Source organism: Molothrus ater, chromosome 1, assembly GCF_012460135.2.
Source record: "Molothrus ater isolate BHLD 08-10-18 breed brown headed cowbird chromosome 1, BPBGC_Mater_1.1, whole genome shotgun sequence".
Taxonomy (NCBI): Eukaryota; Metazoa; Chordata; class Aves; order Passeriformes; family Icteridae; genus Molothrus; species Molothrus ater.
The window spans coordinates 63907652-63933631 of record NC_050478.2 but is presented as its reverse complement, the minus strand read 5'-3'; the positions used below and the strand labels follow the sequence as shown (position 1 = coordinate 63933631).

At 36.9% G+C, this 25980-nt stretch overlaps 1 protein-coding gene across 1 annotated transcript in view; it reads left to right on the top strand.

Annotated features, from left to right (window-relative positions):
- The window catches only part of DTNBP1 (dystrobrevin binding protein 1), a 63075-nt gene that overhangs the window by 23789 nt on the left and 13306 nt on the right, over positions 1–25980 (top strand). Inside the window, exon 7 of the mRNA XM_036378688.1 lies at positions 4093–4115. Within this exon, the coding sequence (XP_036234581.1) occupies positions 4093–4115 (23 nt within the window). The remainder of the gene's footprint in view (positions 1–4092; positions 4116–25980) is intronic.

Below are 25980 nucleotides of genomic sequence, written 5' to 3'. Positions count from 1 at the left end.
TGAGTCTAGTTGTTGGTGTTTACTGACTGTTGCTTTCAGAGCTTGTGTTCCTGACATTAATTTAGGACTCTGTTGCTTTCTTATCTGCCTGTTTTCTTCTTGAAGATCTGTAAGAAATTCTGGCTGGTGGCATCTTTGTAAGGAATGTGGTGTTTCTGTAGTCTCCTAGGTATTTAACTGGATTCCTTGATGTTTAGTTACACTTAGGAAATTGATCTTAGTGTTACAGCCCTTTGCAAGATACAGTAGAACCTGAGATTCTTTTTTTCTTACTGTTGCTGAACAAATTAAATTCCCTTTGATCTCAGTAACTTAAAGGAGGATAGTAAAGCCTCCTAGTCCTCCCATATTCTGATCCCTAGATTTATTTTTGTTTGTCAGTGATACCAGTACAGTCTTCCTAGTGTCCATCTCATCTGCTCAGTGGCTGGAACAGGGTTAATCCAACAGTGCAATAAAAAGCCTGAGGGGAATGGGAAGGTCCTTGGGAATTTGTATCTGCCTTCTAACTAGATTGTAACTCTAATTGGTCATGTCAGTTACCCTGTGGGACAAGTCATATATTGTAGACTATTTGTTTCACCTGTTGTCTCCACAATTATATGTTCTTACCACAAACCCTGAATGTTACCTTTTCTGTAAATGAAGAAGTTGAGACCACTGACAGCATCATCATCAGAACATTCCAGGTATCTTAAAAACTGGTAACTGAGTTTGATATGTACAGAATTTCACAGAGTAATTAAGTGCCCCTCCCCCATCTATTTTATGAAAACAAGCAACTGGAAAGGCAGGGATTAACACCATTGCCTATATGTGTGGCCAGATAGTTTTCATGGACATAACTTCAGTCAGTGGAGCCTGTACAGCCTCTTGTCTTTCAGGAAGGAATCTGGGATTTGTAAATTGCTCTGCATACAGAACGAGATTACTTTTGAAGTGTCTCCATGCCTTTATAGTCTGATTATGTTAGACTTTAGCTTGTTATTTTAGCCTTTTTTTCTTGCTCAGAGGTGCTGAACTTTGTCTTTCAATGAAAAGAGCTATTCATATTATAATGTGCCTTCTAATTTAGTCCTTTCTTCTGAAAGCTTACTGTTAACTATGAAAAGGTAAAATGTATTCTTCTACAGTAACTAGCCAGGTTTTTTGCCAGTAACCTAAAATTTAGTAGCTGAAGAGCATATAGTCAGATGGCAGGTAGTTCTATTGATCAGTGGTTGGACTCAGCATGGGAGCTCCTTTAATCCTGGTCAGATGCTGAGCAGCCCACACTGGGCTTCAAGAGCCTTCATGTGTAGAGGGCCAGAGGCAAGGCAGGTGTGTGTTTTCCTTCTAATAGTAGTGGAAAGGGTTATCTCATCCATCTGTGAAGTGCATGAATGTTCTTTTGGATGAAAACTCTTTAAAATCCAGGAGCATTTCCCTACAGAGTGCTTTCAATTGCCATACATGTTTCCTTCTGCTTGTCTTTTAACCTTGCTTTGAAGGCCACTTTTCTAAAACTGCTTTCAATTTGATCCTTTTCATTTTAATTACTCTCCCAAATTGCTGTTTCTTTACATTGTCTGTGTTCCAAATATGAAGTTCAACTCTTAATGTGAGGTCAGTGTATTCTGCAGACGACTTTCTGTCACTAGACTCTTAGAGTAGACAAAGGAAGTATCTTCCTTCTGGCAGTTTATCAGTAAATACAAAACCAGTTATTTACTTGTAAAGGGGAGAGGTGTATTACTCTGTTATATGTTTTTCTCTGTACTTCTGTGTGCCAGGTCTTAATTACCCAACTAGAAAATGTACTGATATACTCTTAAGCCATTTGTTTTTCCAACGTCATCACATGTCAGTTTCCTTTCCACTTATTAGTTTAGTGTCATGTTTTTTAGCAAATCTGCTGATAAATGAGATTAAGGATTAAAATTTTTAAACTTCCAGGTTTTTTATTTGGATAATTTGATTTAATGAATAAAAAAAAATCTTCTATCCTGCTGATGCTGAACATGGTTTCAATAACCATGTATTTCATTATGTATTTCTAAATAAAAGTTTTATTGAAAGTCTTGTGAGAAACCACAAAATATGATTAATTCATGCAGTGTAAAATATAAAATCTTCAGTCTGTGTGTCTGAATTGGTATGAGGATACAAGGAAGTACAGATCCTTAAATTTCAAATCTGTATTTTTACTGTATGCTAATCATAGATACTTTTAATTTTTCAGAGAGAAAAAAGTTTTTGTCAAATACTAATTTCCAACTTTCTTAATGAATGGTAATTATATATATGGATATAGGAACAACATCTTAGTGCATCTCAACCCTAAAAATATTGATGGATTTTGAAAAGGAAAATTCTGGGGTTTTAGAGAAAATGAATGATTGCCACTTGGCTACTGTATTACCATCTTGTTTACTAACCTCTTTCAACACAATGGCAGTATTGTTTCATCTTTCCTTTTGTAGACAATTGTCATAAAATTTCCTGATTTTAGGTGCAAGTAATGTAGTTTTTCTCCTCTTACTTTCACAAGATGTTTCTTTCACTATGGTTTTGTTTTAGTCCATGGAAAACAACCATTTCCTGTGATTGTTGTTTCCTCAACTACTGTTCCATTATTCAAAAAATAAGGAGGGCAACTTGTGAGAGTGTTTAAGAATTTTCTAACTCTATTTAGAGTGTACATGCTAGGAAAAATTTTTTGGGATATAAGCCTGCAAATCACAGGTATTGTAAAGTAGCTTTTTTCTCTGGTATAAAAGGGAGAAACTGTGAAAGGAATGGAGAAGCAGGAAAGGAAATAGATACTCACAGGAAGTTGCAACTAATAGAATTCTTTACTGTGAATCACACTCTAGCTTATTTCCTGATAAAGCACCCATTCTTTCAAAAACCTGTATTTAACATTTGCTGACAAAAGTGGGATGTTCTCTGAAAATGTGGAGGTAAATTCATTCTCTTCCTTCTTTTACAATACTTTGGCCTGCTTAGAGAATAAATTATTTCAGATTTGAGTGAGTTTTGTCTGTTCTTAATGCAAGAATAAATGCTGAATTGCATCATCTATTAAGGGATAGAAGGAGTTATTATTATTACAATTATTATTATTAATACAGCATCTGTATTGTGAAACAGTGTCTCTTTAGGTGACTGAAGAGTGCTTTAGTCAGTGGATAGAGAATAGAATAATTTATCTGGACAACTGTGAATTCAATCTTTAATTTCTTTTTCTTACAGTCACTTTTGCTTCAGAATTCAGAATTTAACTAGGCACTCTCTGAGGTGCAGACTGAAAAAATGTTTGATGCAAATGAGTGTTTTGTAAGGCCAGCATTCTGCTTTATCTCAGTTATTACATAAATTCTTCTTTAGCCTTTAAATTCATGATGAATCATTACCTTGTAGTAATGGCAGTGAGAGCATTTTGCAATTTCTTTAAAACAGAAGATATTTCTGTCCATTTTATAGCCTCTACATTCACAATTGCATAACCACTAAAAGTAGAAAGTGGCCTGGTATGAAGGCAAAAAAGATACTATTATCTTTTTCTTCATTTCTTAGCTTTCTGGTACATGAGTACTGTGGGTTATGTGTCATATTCCATACTTGAAACTACTCTCCTCTGAAGAATGTCACTATATGTCTCTTTGCCTTTCTCTTTTAACTGAGTGATATTGTCAAATTTTTCTCCTTCAGTGTTGCAAAGATGTTTTTGAATAGCATTGATAAAAATTGTTATTCACTGTGATGTAAATTGGTAAATCTCTGCTAAGTAAAGGATGCTTTAGTAACTAATGCCTTAGGAAATCTTGGTTATCTTTGGAGCAGTGTGTCTGGAAATTATGTAGCTAGATATAAGTGGGCAGAATTTGTATAATTGTATGTGGTTATAAGGAGGTGGTGGCCTAATTTATAAACAGATTGATTTTGTTTGCTTTAGGTAAACACATGTAGTAATATTATCCTTATACATGGTGACAATCAAATTCTTTGATTGCTTGTCTTTTAGTGAGTCTTAAAGCATGCAAAATAAATCCTGTAGCTCTACATGTGGTATTTCTAATTAATTTTTTTAATTCTGCTCTTCTCCAACAGGAAGGAACTGGAGACATTTAAAGGTAAATTCTATTTTTATTTTCTACTTAAATGTTTGTAAGAGTTATGGTAATTTGTGTATTAAGTGAAACTAGGAAGGAACTTCTGCTCTTTTACATTTGACAGTGTTAATTTTATGTTGACTCAGCAGGCTGTGTATTTTTCATTTTACCTGTTCTTGCTACTGTTTTCTTTGATAGAGTCCCAAGTGTGGGGAGAACACAGATATTTTGTTGTTTTATCTAGGTTTCAGAGATTCCCTTGTCTAATTCAAGCCTTTCCCTTGGTGTTCAATTTTTGTATTTAAGGGCTTTTTCTTCAACTAGTTGATGTCTCTTTCAGCACAGATATATTTTTGGCACATGTTGCAGGCTGTTACATGTTAGGTTTTTGTCTGGCTATTTCCTGGGAATTTTTACAGTATTATGCAAATTTAATTTTTGTAGCTCAACTTGTTGGAGACACTCGATGATATATACAAATATTTGTCCAATATATGATGTAATGGCTGGCAACTCTGTCACGTGCTATTTCTTTATCTCTGGTACATAGATGGAAAACAGTACCATTTTCAGTAAATCCTAAACTGGGGCTTACTCTACCTACTGACATTAATGTTTGATCAGCTTGAGAATTGCTATTTTCTCTTCCTTTGGATAGGATGTGACTGTGGGTTTGTGACTAGTATTTAAGAGAATGAAGTTGGGTGCATTGACTTATGTCAATCAGTTGTCTCTTGAAATTGAAAGGAGGGATGGAAATTTCTATCAGCTGCATTCCTTTGCCTTTTCAGTTCATTACTATCTCATCTTTGTGGTGCTACAAAAGGAAAATAACAGTTACAGTAATAGATAAGCAATAGAGATTATGTAAAATGTCACTTTTTCTGTAACTTACCAAACAGACCCTTTTGTTGATTGATTTGACAGCTCTCAACATAGAGCAGCTCAATACAAAACAGACGGTAATGCAGGCTCCTTCTGATCCAAAGCAAGGCAGCTACTTTGTAGTACCTGGTGCTTGTGAGAACAGTGAATCCTCGTTTTTTGTTTGTATTGATCAAGTGTTTTAAGTGAGTTTCTGGAAGCCAGAAGAGTGGTTTCCAAAGTAATTTTTCTCTAGGTCTCTCTCTGTTGTTTTAATAGAGACTTTAATGTTATTTGACAGTAAGTATTTTACAAAGACAATTATTTTGATGGAAGAGGAACGTGCTACCTGTGTGTTGACCTTGAAATTTATACCAAACTAAGCAACTGGCTCTGCAATGGATACAGAGGCATATGGATTTCCTGTATTGGTTATGGAAGACTGGTCTTGGTAGCCAAGAGAATGCTAGTTAAGCATAGAGGGATGCATCATGGAAAATGGACATTAAACATCTGTCAGCCTAATTTGTGTGGGTTTTTGTACAGTGAACTGGTGGACAAGCTTGTACCTGACAGAAGAGAAGGGGAGTAATAGCTAAGAAAATTTCAAGAATGGTCTTGTGAAGCAAGTCTGATTCCTTTCTAGAAGATGACAACAAGAAGGTTTAAAATAAACAATAGATTCAGTGTTTTGATTTTGGCAAACGCTTTCACTGTTTTGCCTGACATTTCCCAGGAAATTGGGATTAAACTACTAAAAATCCAGGTGCACAGTTGATTGAAAATACATACTTGGAGGAAATGTTCTTGGGTTTCTGACTCATTAAGTTCTCAGATCTTGGAATTTTTTGTTGTCAACCCAGATTGTGAAGTAGAGGTATTCATTATATTGGCTTCAGTCAGTCTTTTTCTGGCCCTTTGGACCTTACATTATTATCTGGCGTATCTTTCATCAGCTGGAAATAGGGAGAGTAGAAGATTCCTAGTTGTGAAGGATTCTTTTCATAATGGCAGAGGTTTTAGTTCTAGGACAGCCTTTGCCCAATCTTACTCAGGGCTCCTACCTGAGTTTTCTGTTTTGAGCTGCTTCCAGGGCTCACTAGATTTTTGGCAAAAATGATCTGTCACTTGCTTGGCTTTAGTTCCAATTGATGAAGCACACTGAGACAACTCTGTGGATGTCCATAGGAATCCTGTCACAGAGAAAGGAAAAAGGCAGCAGCAAGGGCAAGCAGTGTGTCTTAAGTTAACGGCCTAACACTGTAATCTAAAAAGCAAAAGAAGCTAGGAAAAGTTGGTTCCAACTGAAACATGTGAAGTAGTTGAGTAGATGGTTCTTTACATTTTAATATTGCAAGTATAGGTTACATCCTCAAATAATTTATCTTTGCATAACTGTCTAGAGTGAAATGTCTTCCTCAGTATCCTGTTCATGAAATACCCAGTGCAGGGTCTATAAAGAAAAACTGTTTAAAATATCTTCCTGTACACTTGCATCTTTTAATGCATTTGCACTTGAAATCATTGTACATCAAAATCTGTTCCAATGGAAAAACCTGAAATGCCATTTTTTTATAATAGTAACTTGTTATTTGTGAATTTGAATACCATATGCTAAAAAGTAATAGCTTCCAGGATATCAGGATGGTAAATGTCTTGCATAAAAATATCTTCCATAAAGATACAAGATCACTTTATCTGAATATGCAGGAATTAAAGTAGCACAAAAAAATTCCTTCAATATGTTTGCTAGAAGGGTTAAAAGAGAGTTGTATGCACTTTTTTCAGTGTCCAGATGCAACTCTCATGTTCACCAGTGATGAGTACTTATGCTTTGCTCAGGATAGAAAGTAAGTTTTACTGGAGTTAAGAAACTGAATGGTCTAGTCTGAGATTCAGATTAGCTCAGCACTAGAAACTTGAATGCTGTGATGCATCCCATCAATTGCACTGTGAATACAGAAAAAAATGCAAATTTTATGTTGGCACTGACCCTGACAGTGCAGGTGTGACTCACAAGGCTGCTGAGTGGCTTCACAGACCTCTCAGATCTGTTTTAAAACTTTACTTCCCTGGAGTTTTGTGGATGTGTAAATACAAATAGGTATACAGGTGTAGTCTGTAGTAAATTTCTGAAATATTCAAATGTCTGTAACCTTAAAAACATTTAAAGTGCCCTTATATATACACCTAGTATTTATTTATTTTAATATCAAAGCAAAATCTACACAACCAGGAAATGGAATCATTCCTGGTTTTATTTACAGCTTCCCTCTGTGTGTGCCATGGTACAAAGTGGTAATTCATTGATCTTTTAAGTATATTTTTTGAAGATAGCAGGGGTCACCCAGAAGGGGCCCTAACAAGGAATGTATATATGCCAGTTTGCAGCATTGAGAAGTGTTTAGAATCCACTAACTGTCTTGCTCATTGATGTTGGTACATTTAAGGAGCATAAGAATAAATAAGAACGTAATACTACTTTAAGAAATTATGAATTATTTTTGTCAATGTTTTAGAATTTGCTTCTGCCATTTTCATAAAATTTGTTTCTGCCATTTTCATGTTGGTATTGGAGATTGTACTCTATTTCATTGTAAGGAATAGGTTTCACTCTTCTTCCTTATTTTTACAGGGCCTGACATTCTCCTTTGTTGTTTGCTGCACCCACAGTGTGCAGGGGCAGGACAAACCTTTCCAGTCTCTCTTCTTTCAACCACAAGGGTTTTCTATTACAGAGTAATTGAAATAGATTATTATTTAATAATCTGTGGTGCTGAGAAAGTGAAGGTTAGAAGCTTTTCTTTTTTTTTTTTTTTTTGTTTTAAACATCTCTCTCTGAAGTAGGCAGGGAATGAGTATGTGATAGCTTTGTCAACACTGCTGCAGCACTGGCATTTGTGTACGTGAAGTATGGGGACAGAACATCTCAAAGGTTGTCCAGTTCCTCATCTTTTTTTGGTACTTTATCTTACAGAGGTCTTTGCTATAAAAGATGGTGATTTTATGAATTGGAAAACATTGGTGTGCCATATGGACTGGCCTGCAAGTTTCTTTCTTGCTTGCACTAATTTCAGTCTTGAGAGAACTGCTTGTAGGAACTGGCTTATGCTCTGTGCTGTCCTGTCTTGGTTGACACTCATAAAGATGCTAAAAAAAAAAAGCGTTCTGTTCTGATTCTTGGCAATTTCTTGCAATAGTTGAGTTTAGTTTACTTGATATTTATGTGTGGTTTTGATTTTAGTATTTGATGGGTTGTGCTCTTGCATCGTTTAGGAAGGTATCATTTTCATTTTAGAGCTGAGAGACTGGAAATTTGATAGTACATATGTGGTTATTTGTTCCTGATACTTGAAACCTAGTGCATTTAGGCCTGCACTGAGATTTCAAATCATCCCATCGTCCTTCTAGGCACATAGTACCATTTTTAAATTTTTTTTTTTCTTTTTTGAGTTAACATTCCTTTAGTTCCAGAGCAGCCAGGATTGTGTAGTAAATAGTTACAGAATACTGATAATCTCATTAGAAGATGGAAGAGTGGAGCAGATAATGGGGTAGGTAATCAGCAGGGAGACAGTAGGGAAAAAAAAATAAAAGTTTTGAAAGTAGTAGAATTGCAGAGTGGTAAAAACATATGTTGTTGAGTTTACTTCTAATTTATCCAAATAGGAGCTATATACTTGATAGATTTCAAAATTGTTTGTAAAAGGCCCTTTTAATAAAAAGTTCAGGATGCAATGTTTTGAGTTCTTTTCTGGAAAGAGAGCTAAAGCACTAGAGGCTGTTTGGAGATCAGCAACACAGCACTTTTGGACAATGAAAGGTGGCAGCAACTTTGCAAGGGCAAATACACACATGGCTTTGGCTACTGAGTCATGCATATTTCTAAGCTTTAGCAGGATTAGTTTGATTCAAGCTCAGGGAAACAGGTCATATGACCATTTTCAGCACTTTTGTTTACAGTACAACAAAATATGTTTTCAACCTTTTGAATCAGAGGTCTCTCCCAAACAAGGCCTTTTAAGTTTTAAGAGCTTTATCAAAATATTCCTTGAGAAACTGACCTGTGAAGTAAAGAGGTGTTTTTTCTTGCTTTTGCCTTCAAGATTAAGTCATTAGGTCATATTTGATATGCAGATTTTTTTGGCATCCCTATTCATGCATCTAATATGCTGCTGTTGAAATTGCAGTTTTCCAGTCCTTTTATCAGGAGCTTAAAGATGTTTATATCCAAACTTTAATTTCTGGACTTTCACTGTTCCCTCTTTCTAAGAGCACACAATATTTGGAGCAGTCTGTTGACTCCATCTCTTTGTTTGCCATTTTTTTGAAATCTACTCAGTTTAACAAATAATATGTCAAACTGATTTTTTTTTTTCAACCAGTCTATGGATCCTCTTTATTGTGCTGTGTTCTGATGGCTGTCAAAATAAAACTCCTTTTTCCTGCTCTTCATATTGCCTTCCAGATGCATGAGTAATATGCAGTGGAGGTCTTTACAGCTCGTGGTTGACAAAGCTCAATTCAGTGACGTAGCTGCTCTTGAAGTTGAGCTGTCATTTTGAGCACATAATCCTGTATGTTTCTTCTGAGCCAAGAGTAAGGTGACATTGTGGTAGAAATTAATTCCAGCCACATGGAGTTCAATTACTTGTGGTCCAAAATTTCAATATTTAAACCTTGTAGCATAGACAACTCTTGCTTTGTCATACCAGAGAACAGTTAGGAAATAATTTCTTAATTCTTTTGTAATAAAGCTAAAATGGAATTAAAATTTCAGATTTATATTCTGATATGAGGGGTTTTCCTCATAATTTTGCTATGAGCTGAAAATGCCCTGATAGATTTCTAGTTAGTACTGTGTTTTACTAGCTTCTTTCCCATCTAGGCTATGGAAGGAGGGCCTTGCAACTTAGGATGCTCTGTGTTGTTTGTGGCAAGAACTGACCAAGACTCTTATATATGATAACCATTCTCTAGGGATCAGAAAGATCTGAGTCTTGGGCCTTCTGGTCAAACCTTGAGTGAAAGGCAAATAAGTTAATTATTTAAGTCCTCCATTTTAATGTAATAGGATGAAACAGATGGAGGAGGAAACAATGTTCTGAATTGTCCTTATAGCTACCTTGCTTTTGATTTTACTTTTTATATTTTCAGGTTTGCAGACTCTTGCATCTGTTTAACATTTTTACAGTTTCTAGGTCTGTATCTATCTTTTTGTGTCTTCTATTTTTGCTCCTTTTTTGCTTTCCTTGAAATGGTATGGCCTTAAAACCAACCCTGTTTAAAAACAGCAATTTTGTTTTAAAATCCTTTTAAACAGAGGAATTTAAGGGTTCAGTCTTGGTCTTTCACTGTTTTCAGTCCTTCCCAGGAAATAATTGAATCTTTATACATCTGGACAGATACTACCAACAGTGAAATGTATGTTTGAGCTTTCAAATATACAATTCTGTAGCCCACAGGTGGATGGTGATGAGTTGTATGCATCTGATTTTGTTTGGCTGAGTTTTCAAACTTAGTGGCATACTTTGAGAACTTGTCCTGTCTATGAATGCATACCCAGGAACAGTGAAAGTTTTCAGTTTTCTGGGATAATGCACAAAAGCAATTGCTTGCTTCTTGCTGACCCTCTGAACATGACTTTGTTCTCAGTTGGCAACACAAATTGAGCATGAGGTATAATTGAAAATGTATTAGCTGCCTTTGCCAAGGCAGCAAAACATTTGCTAGATTAAGTATTAAGACTGGGAGTGAAGCAAACTACAATGGATAATATCTTGTGTGCGCATTTATTTTGCAGATGACTGGAAAGAAATTTATCTAATATGTTAATAAGCTTCAAATCTTCAGGACAGATAATATTTTCTATACAAGAAATAGAATTTACATTTCAATGGAAGAGGGAAAAAGGGGATATTTGGCATATTTCAACTGTAGAAACAAAATTATCTACAATTCTACCTTTGATTACTACATCAGAAAGCCCATTTCCACTGTGCTTTGCCCAAAGGAGGCTGCATTGTCAACTAACTCAATATATAATGGTTTGGGCTGAAAGGGACCTTAAAGGTCATCTGTTTCCAACCCCTCTGCCATGGCTGGGGTGCCACTCACTAGACCAGCTTTCTCAGAGCCTCATCCAACCTGGCCTTGAACACTTCCAGGGATGAGGCGTCCACAACCTCTCTGGCCAACCTGTGCCAGTACCTCACCAGCAACTGAGTAAAGAATTTCTTCCTGACATCTAATCTAAACCTGCACTCTTTCATTTCAAATCCATTGCCCCTTGTCCTGTCACTGTCTCCCTCTCCCTCCTTTTTATAAGTACCCTTAAGGCCACAGTGAGGTCTCTCTGAAGTCTTCTTTTCTCCAGACTGAAAAACCCCAGCTCTTAATAATTTGATATGATGAGGAATTATTTCCTTTTGTTCATTTTTTATTAGTTTTCAACTGGTGAGGTGAAAACAGGGCTATTTTTGTTAGTGTCAATACAGCCTTATTTGGATTGTAGTGGTAGAATTGCATTCATTACTAAGGTGGTTATATATTGGAAAAAGGCCTGAATTTTCAAAGCTGTAAACAGGGAGTAGGGTTTCTAAAGGAAGTTTCAAAAGGCTCCTATAGAGAGACCAGATTATTTATGGGCAAACTACATAGTCAGATTTTCTTGGAATAAATAGTGTGTGCTGTTGTAACTTGGCCGATCAAAGATAAGTTTTGGTTTTGTCACTTTTACCCTAAACCACTTCTAGTTTAACGCTTTAAATGCCTTTTTATTTATTTATTTTTATTTTTTTGTTTGTTGTGTGTTTGGCTGTAATGTTAATTTTTACATTGCAGATTCGATAGTGCAGTTTGTAGCCTCCATGCTCAGCTAGATTTCAGGATTTTGCATGATGGCTGTCACCTGAAAGTACTGTTCAGACAATGAATTAGCATAACCCATAGAGTGCTGACGTTACTGATACTTCTGAAACCTTGTGTTTATCAGGGGTTTTTTAATGCTAATTCTGACTGGGTGAGAGTGAAGAGCAGGAACCTTCCTTTCTATTAAATTCTGCTTCATCTACATATATTTTTAGAGAATCTTGTGGGTTTTATTTCGTGAGACACCCATATGCCCTCTCATCTTGTCTTTGCATTGCATTTTGAGGGGGCTGGTTTATCTTCCCAACAAATTTTAATAATTTTGCATTTTACGTAGTTCTCTCTTTTCTTCCCTGATTCCTATCTCTTTGTAATCTAGTATTGCACTAAGTCAAAAGCCCTTTCAGAGGTCAGATGTATCACAAAAAATTTGGCATCACTGCAGCTTAAGGATAAGATGCCTCATGGGTGTATAGGTGCAGGTCCTGTTGGCTGTGGTGGAAGTTTACTCTGTGCTGGAATCAGCCTTGCAGAATCCTGGTTTTGTGAGGAGTGGAGGAGGCCAGGGTGACAACAGGGATTTTCTTCAACCATTGCCAGGGTGAATAGCAAACTGTGTAGATAATAGGAAACAATTTCATGGGAACATAAGTCCTGTCATACTCTGTTTATGTAGAACAGAAAATATTTTAAGGTGTAATATTTTAATTGTCTCTAATGCTTAAATGACTGATGTGGAAAAAAATAGAAGTCAGTTCTGTCTGCAGCTCTAACTTGAATTCATCCTTTAATTACTGAAGTCCAGACTGAAGCGGGATTATCTCATGATTATTATTATTCTTTTAATCTTTCTCATAGATGTTTTTGGTGTTATTTTCACCAGTTAAACCCAAGTTTTGTAGGCCAAACATTCTGGGTATTTTTACTTTTAATGATGTCGATTGGAGAAGTATTTGTAATATAATAGCTTTTTGTCCCTACTCTGTATTTTGATAATTGTCATAGAGAAGGTTTGGTAAATGTGATCTTTTTAATAAAAAGAAAGAAATTGCTATGGCTATCCTGGTTTCTGGCATCACTGTGCACCCTCCTAAATTAAAAAGGCAACGTGTGCCAGGGTTCCCAATTCTGAGGAATGCCTTACAGTTTTTGAACATAAATGCACTGTTGTGTAACTGCAGCATCAGCAGAGCCAGAGATTCTCAGTCATATGCTGTTGCTATTTTTTTTTTTCAGTTTTTGATGAAAATGTAGCCTGGATATATAATACAGAAAATTCAGTTTTCAGTGGAGAATACTGTTCTAATTTATTTGAAAATCACATCCAAGGCTTTTAATATTTTATGTGTGAAGTAAGAATAGTATGTAATCTGGTTTGTGGGGTATCTGAGCTAAGCCATGTTAAGGAAAGGCGCTTTAAGGGGTGAGTCTTGTGAACAGTGCCTAATTAAAACAAGAATTCAGAGCCCTTGTGTACCTTTCCCCTTGCTTCCGAATCATTTGCAGACGCTCCCAGCTCTCTGCCAAGTAAACACATGCTGGAGCTGCGTGTCATCAGATTAGATCCCGCTGGGAAGATTTCAGTCTCTGCAGCACCCCTTGGTTCAGCAGCGTGTGGTATCTTCCCAAATACATGCCTGCATTTCTGGTGGAGCCCAGCTGCTGGGAGCTTGTGCTCAGGTTCTGGGGAGGCGCTGAGTTGAAGTATCCATGTGTGTGCAGCTGCATCTGCGTGCGAGCGGCCCAAAGGAAACTGCCCGTCGCGGTACCACTGCTTTGAAACAGCAGCCTTCTGGCAAAGGTCTTTGTTCTGCATCAGTGAAGATGCACATCGCTGGGGCTGCTTGGTAACTGGAGCTTTCACTTGACCAGTGCTGGGTTTCCTTTTACTTGCTTATTTCTTACTGCCATGTCATCTCCGGGAGGCACTGAGAATACTCAGAAGAATTCACGTAGGTGGAACTTTATTATCATCATTGTTATTTGTCACCTTAACTTGCCAAGCTAATGTAAAATGCAAAATGAAATTAAATTTAGCTTAATTAATTTCTTCCGTTACCATTGCCTGATTTGCAAAGGGTGTGCTGTAAATGACAGGTTAATTATCAACTTGATTTTGCAAATTGGAAAGAAATGGTGACTTAATGTCTATTTTTTCAGGGCTTTTGTTTATTGCTTTGCTTTTGTCTGTTGCTTTGCATTATTGTCAAGGTAATATTAATCAGAATTAGTAAAAGAATGCAAATACGCAGATATCTTGTTAACTAAAATTCAAGCAGGCGTGTCTAAGGGTGGGGTGACACCAGATGAGAGGAGACAGAGAATTATTATCTGAAGATAAAACCAAGAAAAAAAAAATAAAGCAGTGAATGTTAGCAGAGATATTCATGCTACTTTCCTTTAGATAAATAAAACAAGTGTTAAAGGTATATTTTAAATGAAGCAGCTAATGCTATTTACATCCATACAAAGCCCCCTTTATCATATGAAACAATGTTCTTAATCATGCAACCAATAACGTTTTTATGCTGTTAATTTGTAAGTAATGGTGTTTAGAACTGTGCACTAATTGAAGCAGAAATAAAATGTAGATTTCTACTCTGATTCTTTTTATATTCTTTTACATAACCACTGAAGAGTTTTTTTTTCTGTTACCATTCACGTGGATTTTTTTCTGTGGTTGTCCAGAGCCAAAAGATAAGAGTAAAAGGAACTATTTGCTATTTTAATAACCTGTTGGAGCATGCCTTTATCAAGGCTCTACCTATGAGTTGTAATTTTGACCACTGAAGTTGATATTTGCATTGAATAATTATTTAAAGTTGAAAATTTTGTTTTAAGCAATTAATCTGATGTGGGAGAACTCTTTTAATTTGTGTTGATTAAAAATACTTAATTTGTAAATATACGTATTTTCCATAAGTCTAGCCAGATTAGGTGATTGCTTACTTAAAGATAGCAAAATTTATCCTCAGTTCTGCTAAATGTGGTGTGACCACTGTGCACTCAAAATTGTGTAGTCTTGCAAGCAGTATATGTATCTATATCTATATACATACACTGCTGGTATAATCCATTTTGTATTCTTAACTACTTGGTGCATATTGGCAAAAGTTGTCCCTCTTTACTTGTTCTTGTTTACATGTTCTTTGTTCTTGCAGTGAAAGTAAGGGCACAGAGGGGCACAGCTGAAAATATTTATTTTTTTCCTTATTTATCATCATATCTTGGACAGTAGAACAGCTTTTTTGTGTGTGGAGTCGGGGCCAACCTTGGAATTATATAAAGACTAGAATATGAGATTGGAGAATAATTTGAAATTTAATCCTTAGCAATATTACTCCAAGTACTTCTGGGAAGAGGTAGCAGAAAGTAGAAGCCTTAGTATGAACATAATTGAAGGTTAACACCTCTATGGTAACCAGGATTATTCTAATTTTTTAAATCATGTTTTCATCTCTAGCTTTGTGACAGAAAAAAAGGTAATGCAAGACATATTTTTTGATAATCTCTTTGCTCACCACCTATGTAGAATGCTGTTAATGACAGGTTAAAGAATACTCATATACCTACTTTTAAACTTTCTAACAAGACCAGCTGTAGTATTTTTTGGGATGCTGAAAGACCAAATGCTGTAGGCTCTTGCTGCCTGTGACTTTATCACGGTGCCAATGAATTTTTGGACAGTGTTATAATGACAGAATTCTTTCTTTTGGCATGCTGCTTCTAGTTTATGTTAGAAATGTAACTGTAAATGCAGACATTTCATCAGTTTGATTTGTAACTAAATAAATGTACAGCAATAGAGTATACACTTTTTGTGTTTCTCCACATGATGCCGTTTCTTTCTGTAGGGGTACTCTAAATATGATGCTATCCTGGTTCTTACAGAGTTCAAAAATAGTAGAATTGTTTTAAAAGCTGCAGCAGAAATCATTTATTCCTTCCTTATAGCATGTTCTTACATAAATCTGAGCCCCGCCTTTCCCAGCAGTGTGTCATCAAACTACTTGTTCTGCTCAGGTTCTAATGATGTGTGTGGATGGCTTAGGTGTGCATGTGAGCATGTAGGAATTCTGAATGCTTCTCTACTCCTTTCAGTAAATGGAACAAAAATGTGGATATTTTGGTAGACTCTATAGCCCATTTTATTTGAGGTATGTCATGTGAAATTGTATCAAGGCACTGGAGCTGAAACTGTACAAACATAAGTCTTTGGTATTGTAGCTTGTGTGGTGTCCTTTTTTGGGTTGTATCTGCTTTTGTGGGTGAAAGATTGTGTAATAAAAATAGGTATTTAAACTGTGAGCTATTTTTAAAAATCAGCAACACATTTTTATATGTACATAATATTTCTAGATTGCCTATTTCTAACAGTGTGTGAGTTAAAGCCAAAAGAGGTTAAGAGGCAGTTTTGACTTACACAATGTTTCATTTTTAATCACTTGGGTTACTCTGTGGATTAGGGTGAAATAAGAATCTTGTGGAGATGTCACTCAGCTCTTTTTTCCTTTTACATAGAAGGCAGCTAGTGCTATTTTGATGTTGCATAAATGACACTTGATCAAAACGTAGTTGGCTGTGTCTTATTTTAAATCAAATGGGAATGGTGCCGTTTATAGGAATAGGTTTCTGTCTTAATTAGATGATTATGTAATCACTCCAGACCTTGCACACCAGCACTTCCATTGGCTCAGGAGGGTTTTCCCTTGGTCATAATCTTAAATCCTTATAGATTTATTCTCTCTGGTTATTGAGCATTAAACTGGAAGCCCATGCCTTGAGGAGAAGACACACTGAACGCCACACAATTTATTTTCAGTTCCCTTGTGCCTTCACAAGGGTAGGAAATGAAACTGATGGTACTTGATAGGCTCGGGGTTTGCAGGTCACCAGTGATGTGGGAATTGCCATTTTGCTGACACAATGTCCTAAGCCTTTATTTTAAAGATTTACCTTTATTTTAAAGGGCACCATTGTCATTGTGGTTACTCTCAGGCGCAGCATGGTTTCTGTCCCTTGATGGAGAGCAAGGGTTCTCAAGGAGGGTCTGTGGCTTCAGCTTCTGTCTCCAGAAAACTGTGTGGCTGATAGAAATCTATCCACATTATGGGTTTGGGTGACGTAGATGTTTTTTCCCTTTTTTCTTGGTGGTACATATTTAGAGGGTTGTGCTGCCAGTCAATTAGTGTCTGGTTCTTCTTACAATTGAGCATGTTTCTGATGCAGAGCTCTAGGAAAGCTGACAGAATAGAAAGCCAAGTCCTTGATTTTCAGCACATTTGGGAAGCCATAAATGGGTGTGAATATGTCCACTAGTTGCAGGGTGGAAGTCTGGCAGAGGTACATCTGTCTGTCTTTCTCATGCATGCTCTGTCCCTGTGTAGAGTTCAGGGTGCTTCTACCAATAAAGTTTTCTCCTGCATACTAGTGATTATTCAGTCTAATAAAACCCCATGGAGTAAAAACTAATTTGGTATGTGAAGGAGTTGTGGACTAACTCTAGAACAGAAGAGAAAACAGAAAAGATTTTATCTAGCACAGATAAAAATAATAAATAGCAAACCAAAAAGTTTGGCAAGTGACAGGTTATTGAGTGAGAATGATTTAGGAGGAAAACAATCTCAGTTACGAAGTCTCTTTTGAGAAATAAACTATTAGGATTAATTCAACTGTGAACAGGGTAAATAAGATTCAGGGATGGATCAATCATGAGATTTCCAGTGGACAGCTGCAAATGAGGTGTTAGAGAAACAATTGAGTTATAAGAAGAGAGCTTATTTCACAAGATGCTAGGAGAGCTTGGCTTGCTTGACAGAACAGGGGACATGGAGACTTCTACATGTAAACATATTGAAGGAGTTAGCATCAGGAAAAAGAAAAATTCCTGAAAGGCCAGGGTGCATTGGACTCGAGGGAGCAGGGGAGGTTGTTTTGTAGTAATGAGTATGCCTCCAGCTAATTGTTAATTTTATAAACTGTTCTAGTATTAATTTAGCAAAGAGGCTTTCTTAAATCCAATAGGCATGAAAATACTGTCTGCCTATGTTGTGATGCTGCTCAATTTTTTATTTTGGCATCAGTTGCTTTCTGCCCTACCGTAGTTGCCAAGTTACTGGGAAAGAGGAACGCAGGAGCTTCGACCAACACATTTGGAGTGCTGTGTCCAGTCTGGGCTCCTCAGTACAAGAGAGACAAGCAGCTCCTGGAGCGGGTCCAGTGGATGGTCGCAAGGATAATTAGAGGCAGCATCTCTTATGAAGAGAGACTGAGGGAGCCGGGCCTGTTTAGTCTGGAGAAGACTGAGAAGGGATCTCATTAAAGCATACAAATATCTCAGAGGCAGGTGCCAAGAGGATGGTGCCAAACTCTTTTCAGTGGTGCCCAGTGACAGGATGAGGAGCAATGGCCATAAACTGAAACACAGGTTCCAGCTCAACATGAGGAAGAACTTTTTTACATTGAGGGTGGCAGAGCACTGGAACAGGCTGACCAGGGAGGTTTTGAATGTCTCCAGGGAGAGAGACTCCACAACCTCCTGGATGTGTTCCTGCATCACCTGCTCTAGGTGACTCTGCCTTGGCAAGGGATTGGACTGTATGATCTCCAGAGGTCCCTTCCAATCCCAACCATTCTGTGATTCTACTGAAGTCTGTTGGGCAAAAAAATCTATTGGTTTTCTGATTTTTGTAATCTGCTGCTCTTCTGTCTGCAGAGGGTGAAGAATTAATAGCTCTGTGGTATAAATTTAGTCATCGATGACTAACCTGAAACTTTGTTATATAAATGTCAATTTTGCCATATTCTGCTAATTGGATCCATGTTCCACTGATGTCCTCACTTATCATTCTTAGTTGCTATTTTGATATAGAAGGCAGTGTGGCATCTGTCTTGCTGGCAAAGGCTCCCGTAAAGAATTCTGTATAAAGCCAAAAAATTGTATGGAACCATTAACTTTGCTTAAAAGGGCAAGTCTGAGAAAAGAGTGGAGAAGGTTTTTGATTTTATCATTGCCTGAAGACTTAACCACATATTGAACACCAATACAATTGAGATTTCTTCACAGAAGATAGAAGCTCAAATACCACTAACTAACGTTAAAAGTGAGCTGATCTCAGATTTAGTCTGGTCATTTCAGTGATGAACATGCATACCTTTTCATGTTCTAAGCATAGGGGACAGGATAAAATGTTATATAAATGGGCTTTTCTTCATTTTTCTTAAAACTTCAGTTTAAAAACATCACTGTTTGTTAGGATTGTCTATTTGCCATGGACAAAAATACACTGGTTCACCCTTGTTTTTCAATTCCATATTTTCTGGCTTATGTTTTACTAAGCTCTGGGGAAAGTATTAGATAATTTGTGAAAGCATGAAGTTACTGTACAATGTAGCATTTTTTTAGAAGTGCATCCTTTTTTCTTTAAGTACAAGTTGCTGACTCCCCTCTGCATTTGTAAATGGAGCATTAGTGGCCATCAGTGTGATCTCTTATGTCATGACCTAAAAAGTAAATTTGAAAAGCTGCATTTCCTCCCTTCTGGAGTCCTGGATGATTGCCAGAACTTTGCATTAAAACCCACAAGCAGTAGTACTAGGACAGTTTTTGCCTTAAAAGATAGGTGGAGTTACACGCGGATCACCGCGCCAGCATCTCTGGCGGGATGGAGGCAGATTTGCTCTGACAATATAATGCGTTTTGCAAGCTTCTATTTTAAGAATTCTTTGTGCTATGACTTTTTTAAGTCTATATTGGGCAAGTGTTTTATTTCTCCTAAGAGTCTCACACTTCTGGAGGCTCCAAGTTCATACAGACACTGTTAAATTCTGCGAGTCAAAAAGTGTGTGTACCTAGAGAAGTATTTTTCAGAGTACTTCTGATCATAGCTCTTCCATGTTTTATGGTTGAGCGACTTCATAGTGTTCTTTTGCCCTGTTACGTCTTGGGTAGATGCAATCCAGTCTGTCAAGTACCTGAGAACTGATTTCCTACAGGACTTTCATCACTCCACAAATAAGTGGAGTGATCTGCAAAGTCTTGATTTCCTCATTCATCCTCAGGTGGGTGAAGCAGGGACAGTGCAGGTGCCAATGGCACATCCTTGTGCTCAGCACACCTTGGATCTGACCTCCAGATCTCTTCTTGAATGAGTAGGTAGCTCAGTTTCTGGGCTCTGACAGTTGTTCTGCTACCACTGAAACACAGATATCATTTGTAATGGCTGGGTAGCTGAGTGGTTTGTATTTTGGGAGGCAGGGAAGCAGTGGTATTAATTTGCTGTGTCAGTTTATATAACCTTGGTGACTCAGTGGATGCACATTATGCTTCCAGTACTGCTGATTTAACTAGTTGGCTGCTGCCTTGCTCTCAAACCTGTCAGGTCTGTTCCTATAGGTTAATAAAAGTGAAGGGTGAAATATGGTTGACTGTTTTGAACTTCTAAAGAATATTTAAAAAGAAGTTAATGTGTTTTGTAAATGAGACTTTGAAATGGGGTCTTTCCAAATAGAAAATCATCATATGTGACCTATATTATTATAGGCTGCCTTACTGTAAATTTATGGTCTTCATTTTAACTTGCAGGTTTAAGAATAACATTTCTTGTTTTATTTTCTATATACATGCTTATAAAATAAAATCTCTTCCAGTCTTTTTTATTATGTTTTTTCCCTAGGCTGAGTATCCTCATTCAGTTTGCTATTTAGAAAGCATTAGGCAGGTGTTAGGAAAAGCAGGCCATCAGACTTTATTAGCTGCTGATGTGATTACTGTTTTCACTTTTAAAAATGGATTATAATAGCAGTATGCAAGTATATAATGTCTGACCTATTTTGAATAGTAAATGGAAACTGCTCCTTGCAAGCTTCTTCATCAAAATGCAATTTATTTTAGCCCTTTAATACTTCATATGTTCGTATGTGAAATTATTTGTACTGTATTGGATACAATGCATTTGTATTTAGCCTGGAGAAAAAGAGGCTTGAGGGGACCTTATTGCTCCCCACAACTGCATGGAAGAAGGTTGTGGTGAGGTGGGAGTCAGTTTCTACTGCCAGGTAACAAGTGACAAAAGAAAATGGCCTCAAGTTGTACCAGGGGAGGTTTAAATTGGATGTTAGGAAAAGTTTCTTTATGGAAAGGGTTGTCAGACATTGAAACAGACTGCTCAGGGAAGTGGTTGAGTCATCTTCCACATGTTTGTGAATGCATCCCTGGGAGCACTCAAAAACATGGATATGGCACTTCAGGGCTTGGTTTAGCGGTGAGCATGGAGGTGGTGCTGGGTTGATGGTTGGACTTGAGGATCGTAGAGGTCTTTTCCAACCTTAACAATTATGTGATTCTGTATTTATTAGTCTTATTTCAAAAATACAGTATTGATGTATTATCAAGTATCAGTGCTTTATTTTCTTCCTTCTTGACCAAGATTTTAGGCTTGTTATGGTTAGATCTGCCTCTGATGCAGCCACTGTTTGATGTATATAGAAACACAAGTATTGCCAAGGGATCTTGCTTAATAGATAAGGCAGAGATGAAAAATAATTTAGAATGAATAATATCAGCAAGGATGTTTCAAAATAGGAGGCTTTTAAACCAAATGTCTACAGTTTTATAGAGCATGAAATTATAATAATGATGTTACTTTGATTCCTTATGCATGCTTCAGTTCTCATTAGCCTTGGATAGTCACTATTAGAAACCGATTTAATAGTTTAAAAGAGAACAATAGGTTGAAGTTCAGTGCTTACTGGCCACCTTGGTATAGCATTCATTCCATTCCAGAGAGAAAATGTGTTCTGTTCCAACAGAACAGGAATGTTCTTGGTTCATTCCCACCCCCATCTGAAACTTTGTTTATAATTTCAGGTATGTTTAGGAACTGATGTTGAGGTGATTTGCCAGATGCTGTTCCTGGTGTGTTTTTCCCTGCCTTGAAAGACCTCACAGTCTTTGTTTGTCATATTCCACTGGTTTTGTTGTTACCCAAGCCCCTGGACAGATTAGATGGTTTCAGTGTTAGTCTTGTGAGGAGTTTTTTCTTTAAATTCTCTTCACTTTAGATAAGATAATTTCTCTTATCCCACTTGTCTGTCTCATTTGTGTTTTAAAAGGTATTCCAAAGTCTCTGGGCATTAAATGTTCAGACCCTCTGACATTTTTTGTAACCCCCTTCCATTAAGCTTTATCTTTTACTTAAAAAATAAATTTTGGTCTGCATGAACGAAATCTTCCCTGCATGAAGCCTGTGAAATCAAATGTGGTGTCATCTATTGTAATCTACAGCAGCAGTGAAGAGATGAGAAATATTCTGCCTAAAGCAGTTGAAAGCTTAGGTCATAAAATTTGTGATTTTATTTATGTGTTAGTAACGAATAAAAACACTTTTGGTTGCTTTAAAAGGAGGCAGCAAATCTCTTTTGCCGTGGAAGTTGGGCACTGTTGGGGCTGACAAAGCAGATGTAGGATGACAGAAAGAAAGAGAAGGAAACAGGGCAGATATAATGGTGGCCTGAAGGCAGTGGTTTTTTCTCACTGTCATGCCAAATGTGTTGTTAACAAATAATTAATGTTTAATAAAGGTCATATTGTATTCTAATGATACCCTCCTCTAAAATTAGTTGGTGTTCAGATTTCAAGCACCACATTATTCCAGCTTACATGTGAAAGAGACAAAATAGGACACTGAGTAGGATCAGTACACTTCTGCTTATAGTTTATCCTAATGCTTCAAAAATTAGCATTTTTAAATCCTATTTTGGAATCACTATGCAGTAGGGGCTCTTTGAATTGGCCCAGGTATGGGCAGCTATATCTGTTGTAGAGACTGAATGTGTGATTTTTGTTGCTATAGAGAATGATACCTAGTAGAGAGGTGCTGTTTAGGGAAAGAGAGTGAGAGTTAGGAAATTTAACTTTTTCAGAGATCAGCTGCATGTTTGCCCTGTGGAGAAAATGTGCATGCATTTTGTGAGGTTTATGGTACTTGTGACTAATTAGTGCTAAATTATTCTGAAGAACAAGATCAAAAATTAGGTTAGGAAGGCCTTATACATATTCAGTTAAGGAAAATATTATAAATTAGGTGTTCTGTATTTTTAGCAGGCCTGAAGGTGAATGTTCTTAAGGTGCTTACAAATGGCAGAAGTTGATTGATACAGATGTTGGGGAAATTAATTCCTCATTTTATACTGTGCTGCAGCATAGACACAAGTCAGGGCTTGCTGTCCCAAGGTGCAGCAGGAGACATTGTGTGGCATCCCTGTGCTGGAAGGAAAGAAGGTGGGGGGAGGAAAAGCTGAGAGAGAGATTTCATACAGCTGTGTATATTGAAAAGAATAATCTCACAGGAAGTGTATTTTACAGGTTTCACAGTCCTAATTACACTGACTTCCTTCTTCAGTCATCCCCCTTCTTTTTTCCCTTCCCCCTTGTAAGTGCTTTTATCAGCTTCCTGAATTTCTGCTTTTTATTCACTCCTCACTGTCACTTTGATGTCTGTGCATCCTTTGGGTGGATTTTCTTTGTTTGCTCAAATAAGATACTGTATCCTAGGTGTCATCTGTCAGGTCGTTTTCACTGTAGGCATAGGGTTTAGTCGCTGATGGTCACAAAGCAGGATGTGCTTCCTCACTCAAACCCAATTATTCCTGCAGCCTCTTGGGATTTTTTTCTGTCAGAGTAGCTTTCGTAGAGTCAGTTTTATTGTACTGGCTTTTTGTTTGTGGTGGTTTCTTGTTTAAAAGAGGCAGAGCCTTCTTTGCCTCTTTTAAATGTCTTCCTTCCAGTTAGTATTGTTTTTTTCTCCCCACAACTTGTTTAATCTCTACCAGGCTGAAGAAATCCAGGGTGAAGGATCATATCTCATTTGTTATCTCTTTTGAACAATCTGTCAGTTGCCCTTCTCCTCTCCCTCTGCCCCACTGTCATTTCTCTTCCTTTGTATCTCCTTTCCTTTCATATTTCTTGTGTTTAATGCTCCACTGAAGCATCAGTAAGATCACCCACCTGCTCCACCCTCTCCCTTGCTGCATGGGTGTCTCTCTTTTCGTTGCATATATTCATTGAGGTGTTGGGTCAAGCAACAGAGAGACCTAGGAATTTTTGTCCTGTTTTAGTGGTAACAATTCCTCCCAATGAAAAGCAGGTGAAAAACTGAACATCAAATAAGACAAAAGTCTTAGCTATTAATTGTGCTCTTCCATTGAGGGTTCAGGTGACCTGGTTAGTTATGTTAACCAGTGGACAGCTTGTCTAGATGTATTTAATGCTAATAAATTACTCTGATTATTTCCATTAGTCCATTAACTTCTATGTATTATTTATTTAAAATAATCTATTAACCTAATGATGTTACGATCTTAGATAAGGCACACGTGACAAAGACCTGCTAGTTTTTGTGCTACTTTTAAACCAGCCTACTCCAGTACTTGAAATATTAATGATGTGCTTCTTTAAATCAGTTTGATTTGAATAGCAAATTTTGTAATCAATTTATCTGTTACTGCAAGCTACACCAGAATAAGCGAGTTTAAAATTACACTGTTGATTTGTGCCTAGTGCTGCCATTAATGAATTTATGACTAAACAGCAAAAATAGTTTTGAGTGAACATGGTTGCAGTTAAAACTTGTATGAGAGGAAAAAATCTGAAAGCTGCTGGTATGTTGAGACCTGGTTGCTTCCCTTCTTATTAGTATCAAGTGTTGGCTAGCACATGAAATCCTGGGAGATCTAGATCATTCCTCAGGGTGGAACAAAAGAAGAAGGTGAAGGCAGCCATGCACTTCTGTTGTGGTTTACAAACTGTGAAGAAGGAAGGGTTTTGGTTTTCTTCCTGTGTGCCCCATGTTGTATGGTTTGCTCCTCAAGGTTTGCCCTTAAATCCTTTAGGAAGCAAACAGGCATGTCAAAGTTGCAGAAACTGTTCTGAATTGGCAGTAAAAATATGGAAGGGCTTTGGCTGTAGATAAAGATGACCTTTAGTCTACCTTCAGTGTTGCAAGTTTGAACACTTTGGAAGATGGCACACAAATAAGTCAGCAAGCCAGTGGGAGCAGATCATCTTTCAAGACTTTATTTTTTTCTCCTTCAAAAGTTTTATCTCAAATATTTTTCAAGTTTATCAAAATAAATTTGTTCTTTGAATTGGTCTATTTAATGACAGCTAATATTTTGCAAGTTGAAAGTTCTGTCAGGGCTGCTTTTTTTGTTATGGTCTGTTATTTCTCAGCTGTAGACCATTTAATATTCTGTAAAAAATGAAGAAGCAAGTGGCATTGGCTGTGAGTATATGAAAACTAGATGCATAGGAGAAAGCTTAAAAGGTTTCATTAAAAATTTAAAACTCAATGTCCTTTCCTTAGAACTGACACACTGAATATTGCCTTACCTCTGAATCACAGCCCAAGTGCTAACTAAACTGTTTTTCACATTTTAATTTTAAAGATGAAAATGTTCTGTGGAAAAAACACACTATGTATTTTTCTGCACTTAATGTCAGATGCCCTGTTTTCTGCTATATAATCCCTTTCCATAGCAGAAAATGAGGAATTTTAACTGTGAAAATATAGTCATATATTCTGAAAATATGGCTTTATGTGCAGCCAGATTGTTCTGTTTGAAATGTATTTTGTTTTGGTTGTCTTCCTTTTATTGTGCCTATATAGTTGTTACTGTCCAATTGGCTGAATTTAAAAGCAACTCATCGATTGAAAAACACATTTATAAGAGACTATTACAATGTAGCTTGAAGAGATCCGTCTTACAGTGTTATAAAAAGTATGGAAAAGAAATTCCATTGCTAATGTTGCAAATTGGCATTACTCGCAAATAACACTGGTATATGTTCCTTTTTTAAAAAGAATGATGGCATCTTTGCTTTGCATTTGAGAATAAATATGGATTTTTTAAATAATCTGGTCTGTCATAACTCATACTCCGTGTGTAATTAATATGGAAGACTGCATGTAATTTAAAATTCCTTAGCTGGTAACACATCTCTAATAGCTGTCTGTTAGCAAATGAATCCCCTTGTGTTTGGATGCTCCTGGATGCGGGTTTGTTAGAGGGAATGCTATTTCAGATATTGTTTCACTAATGATATCAAACAAAAGTGTTTGCTCATCACTAGGATTTCTAAAGAAAATCTGTA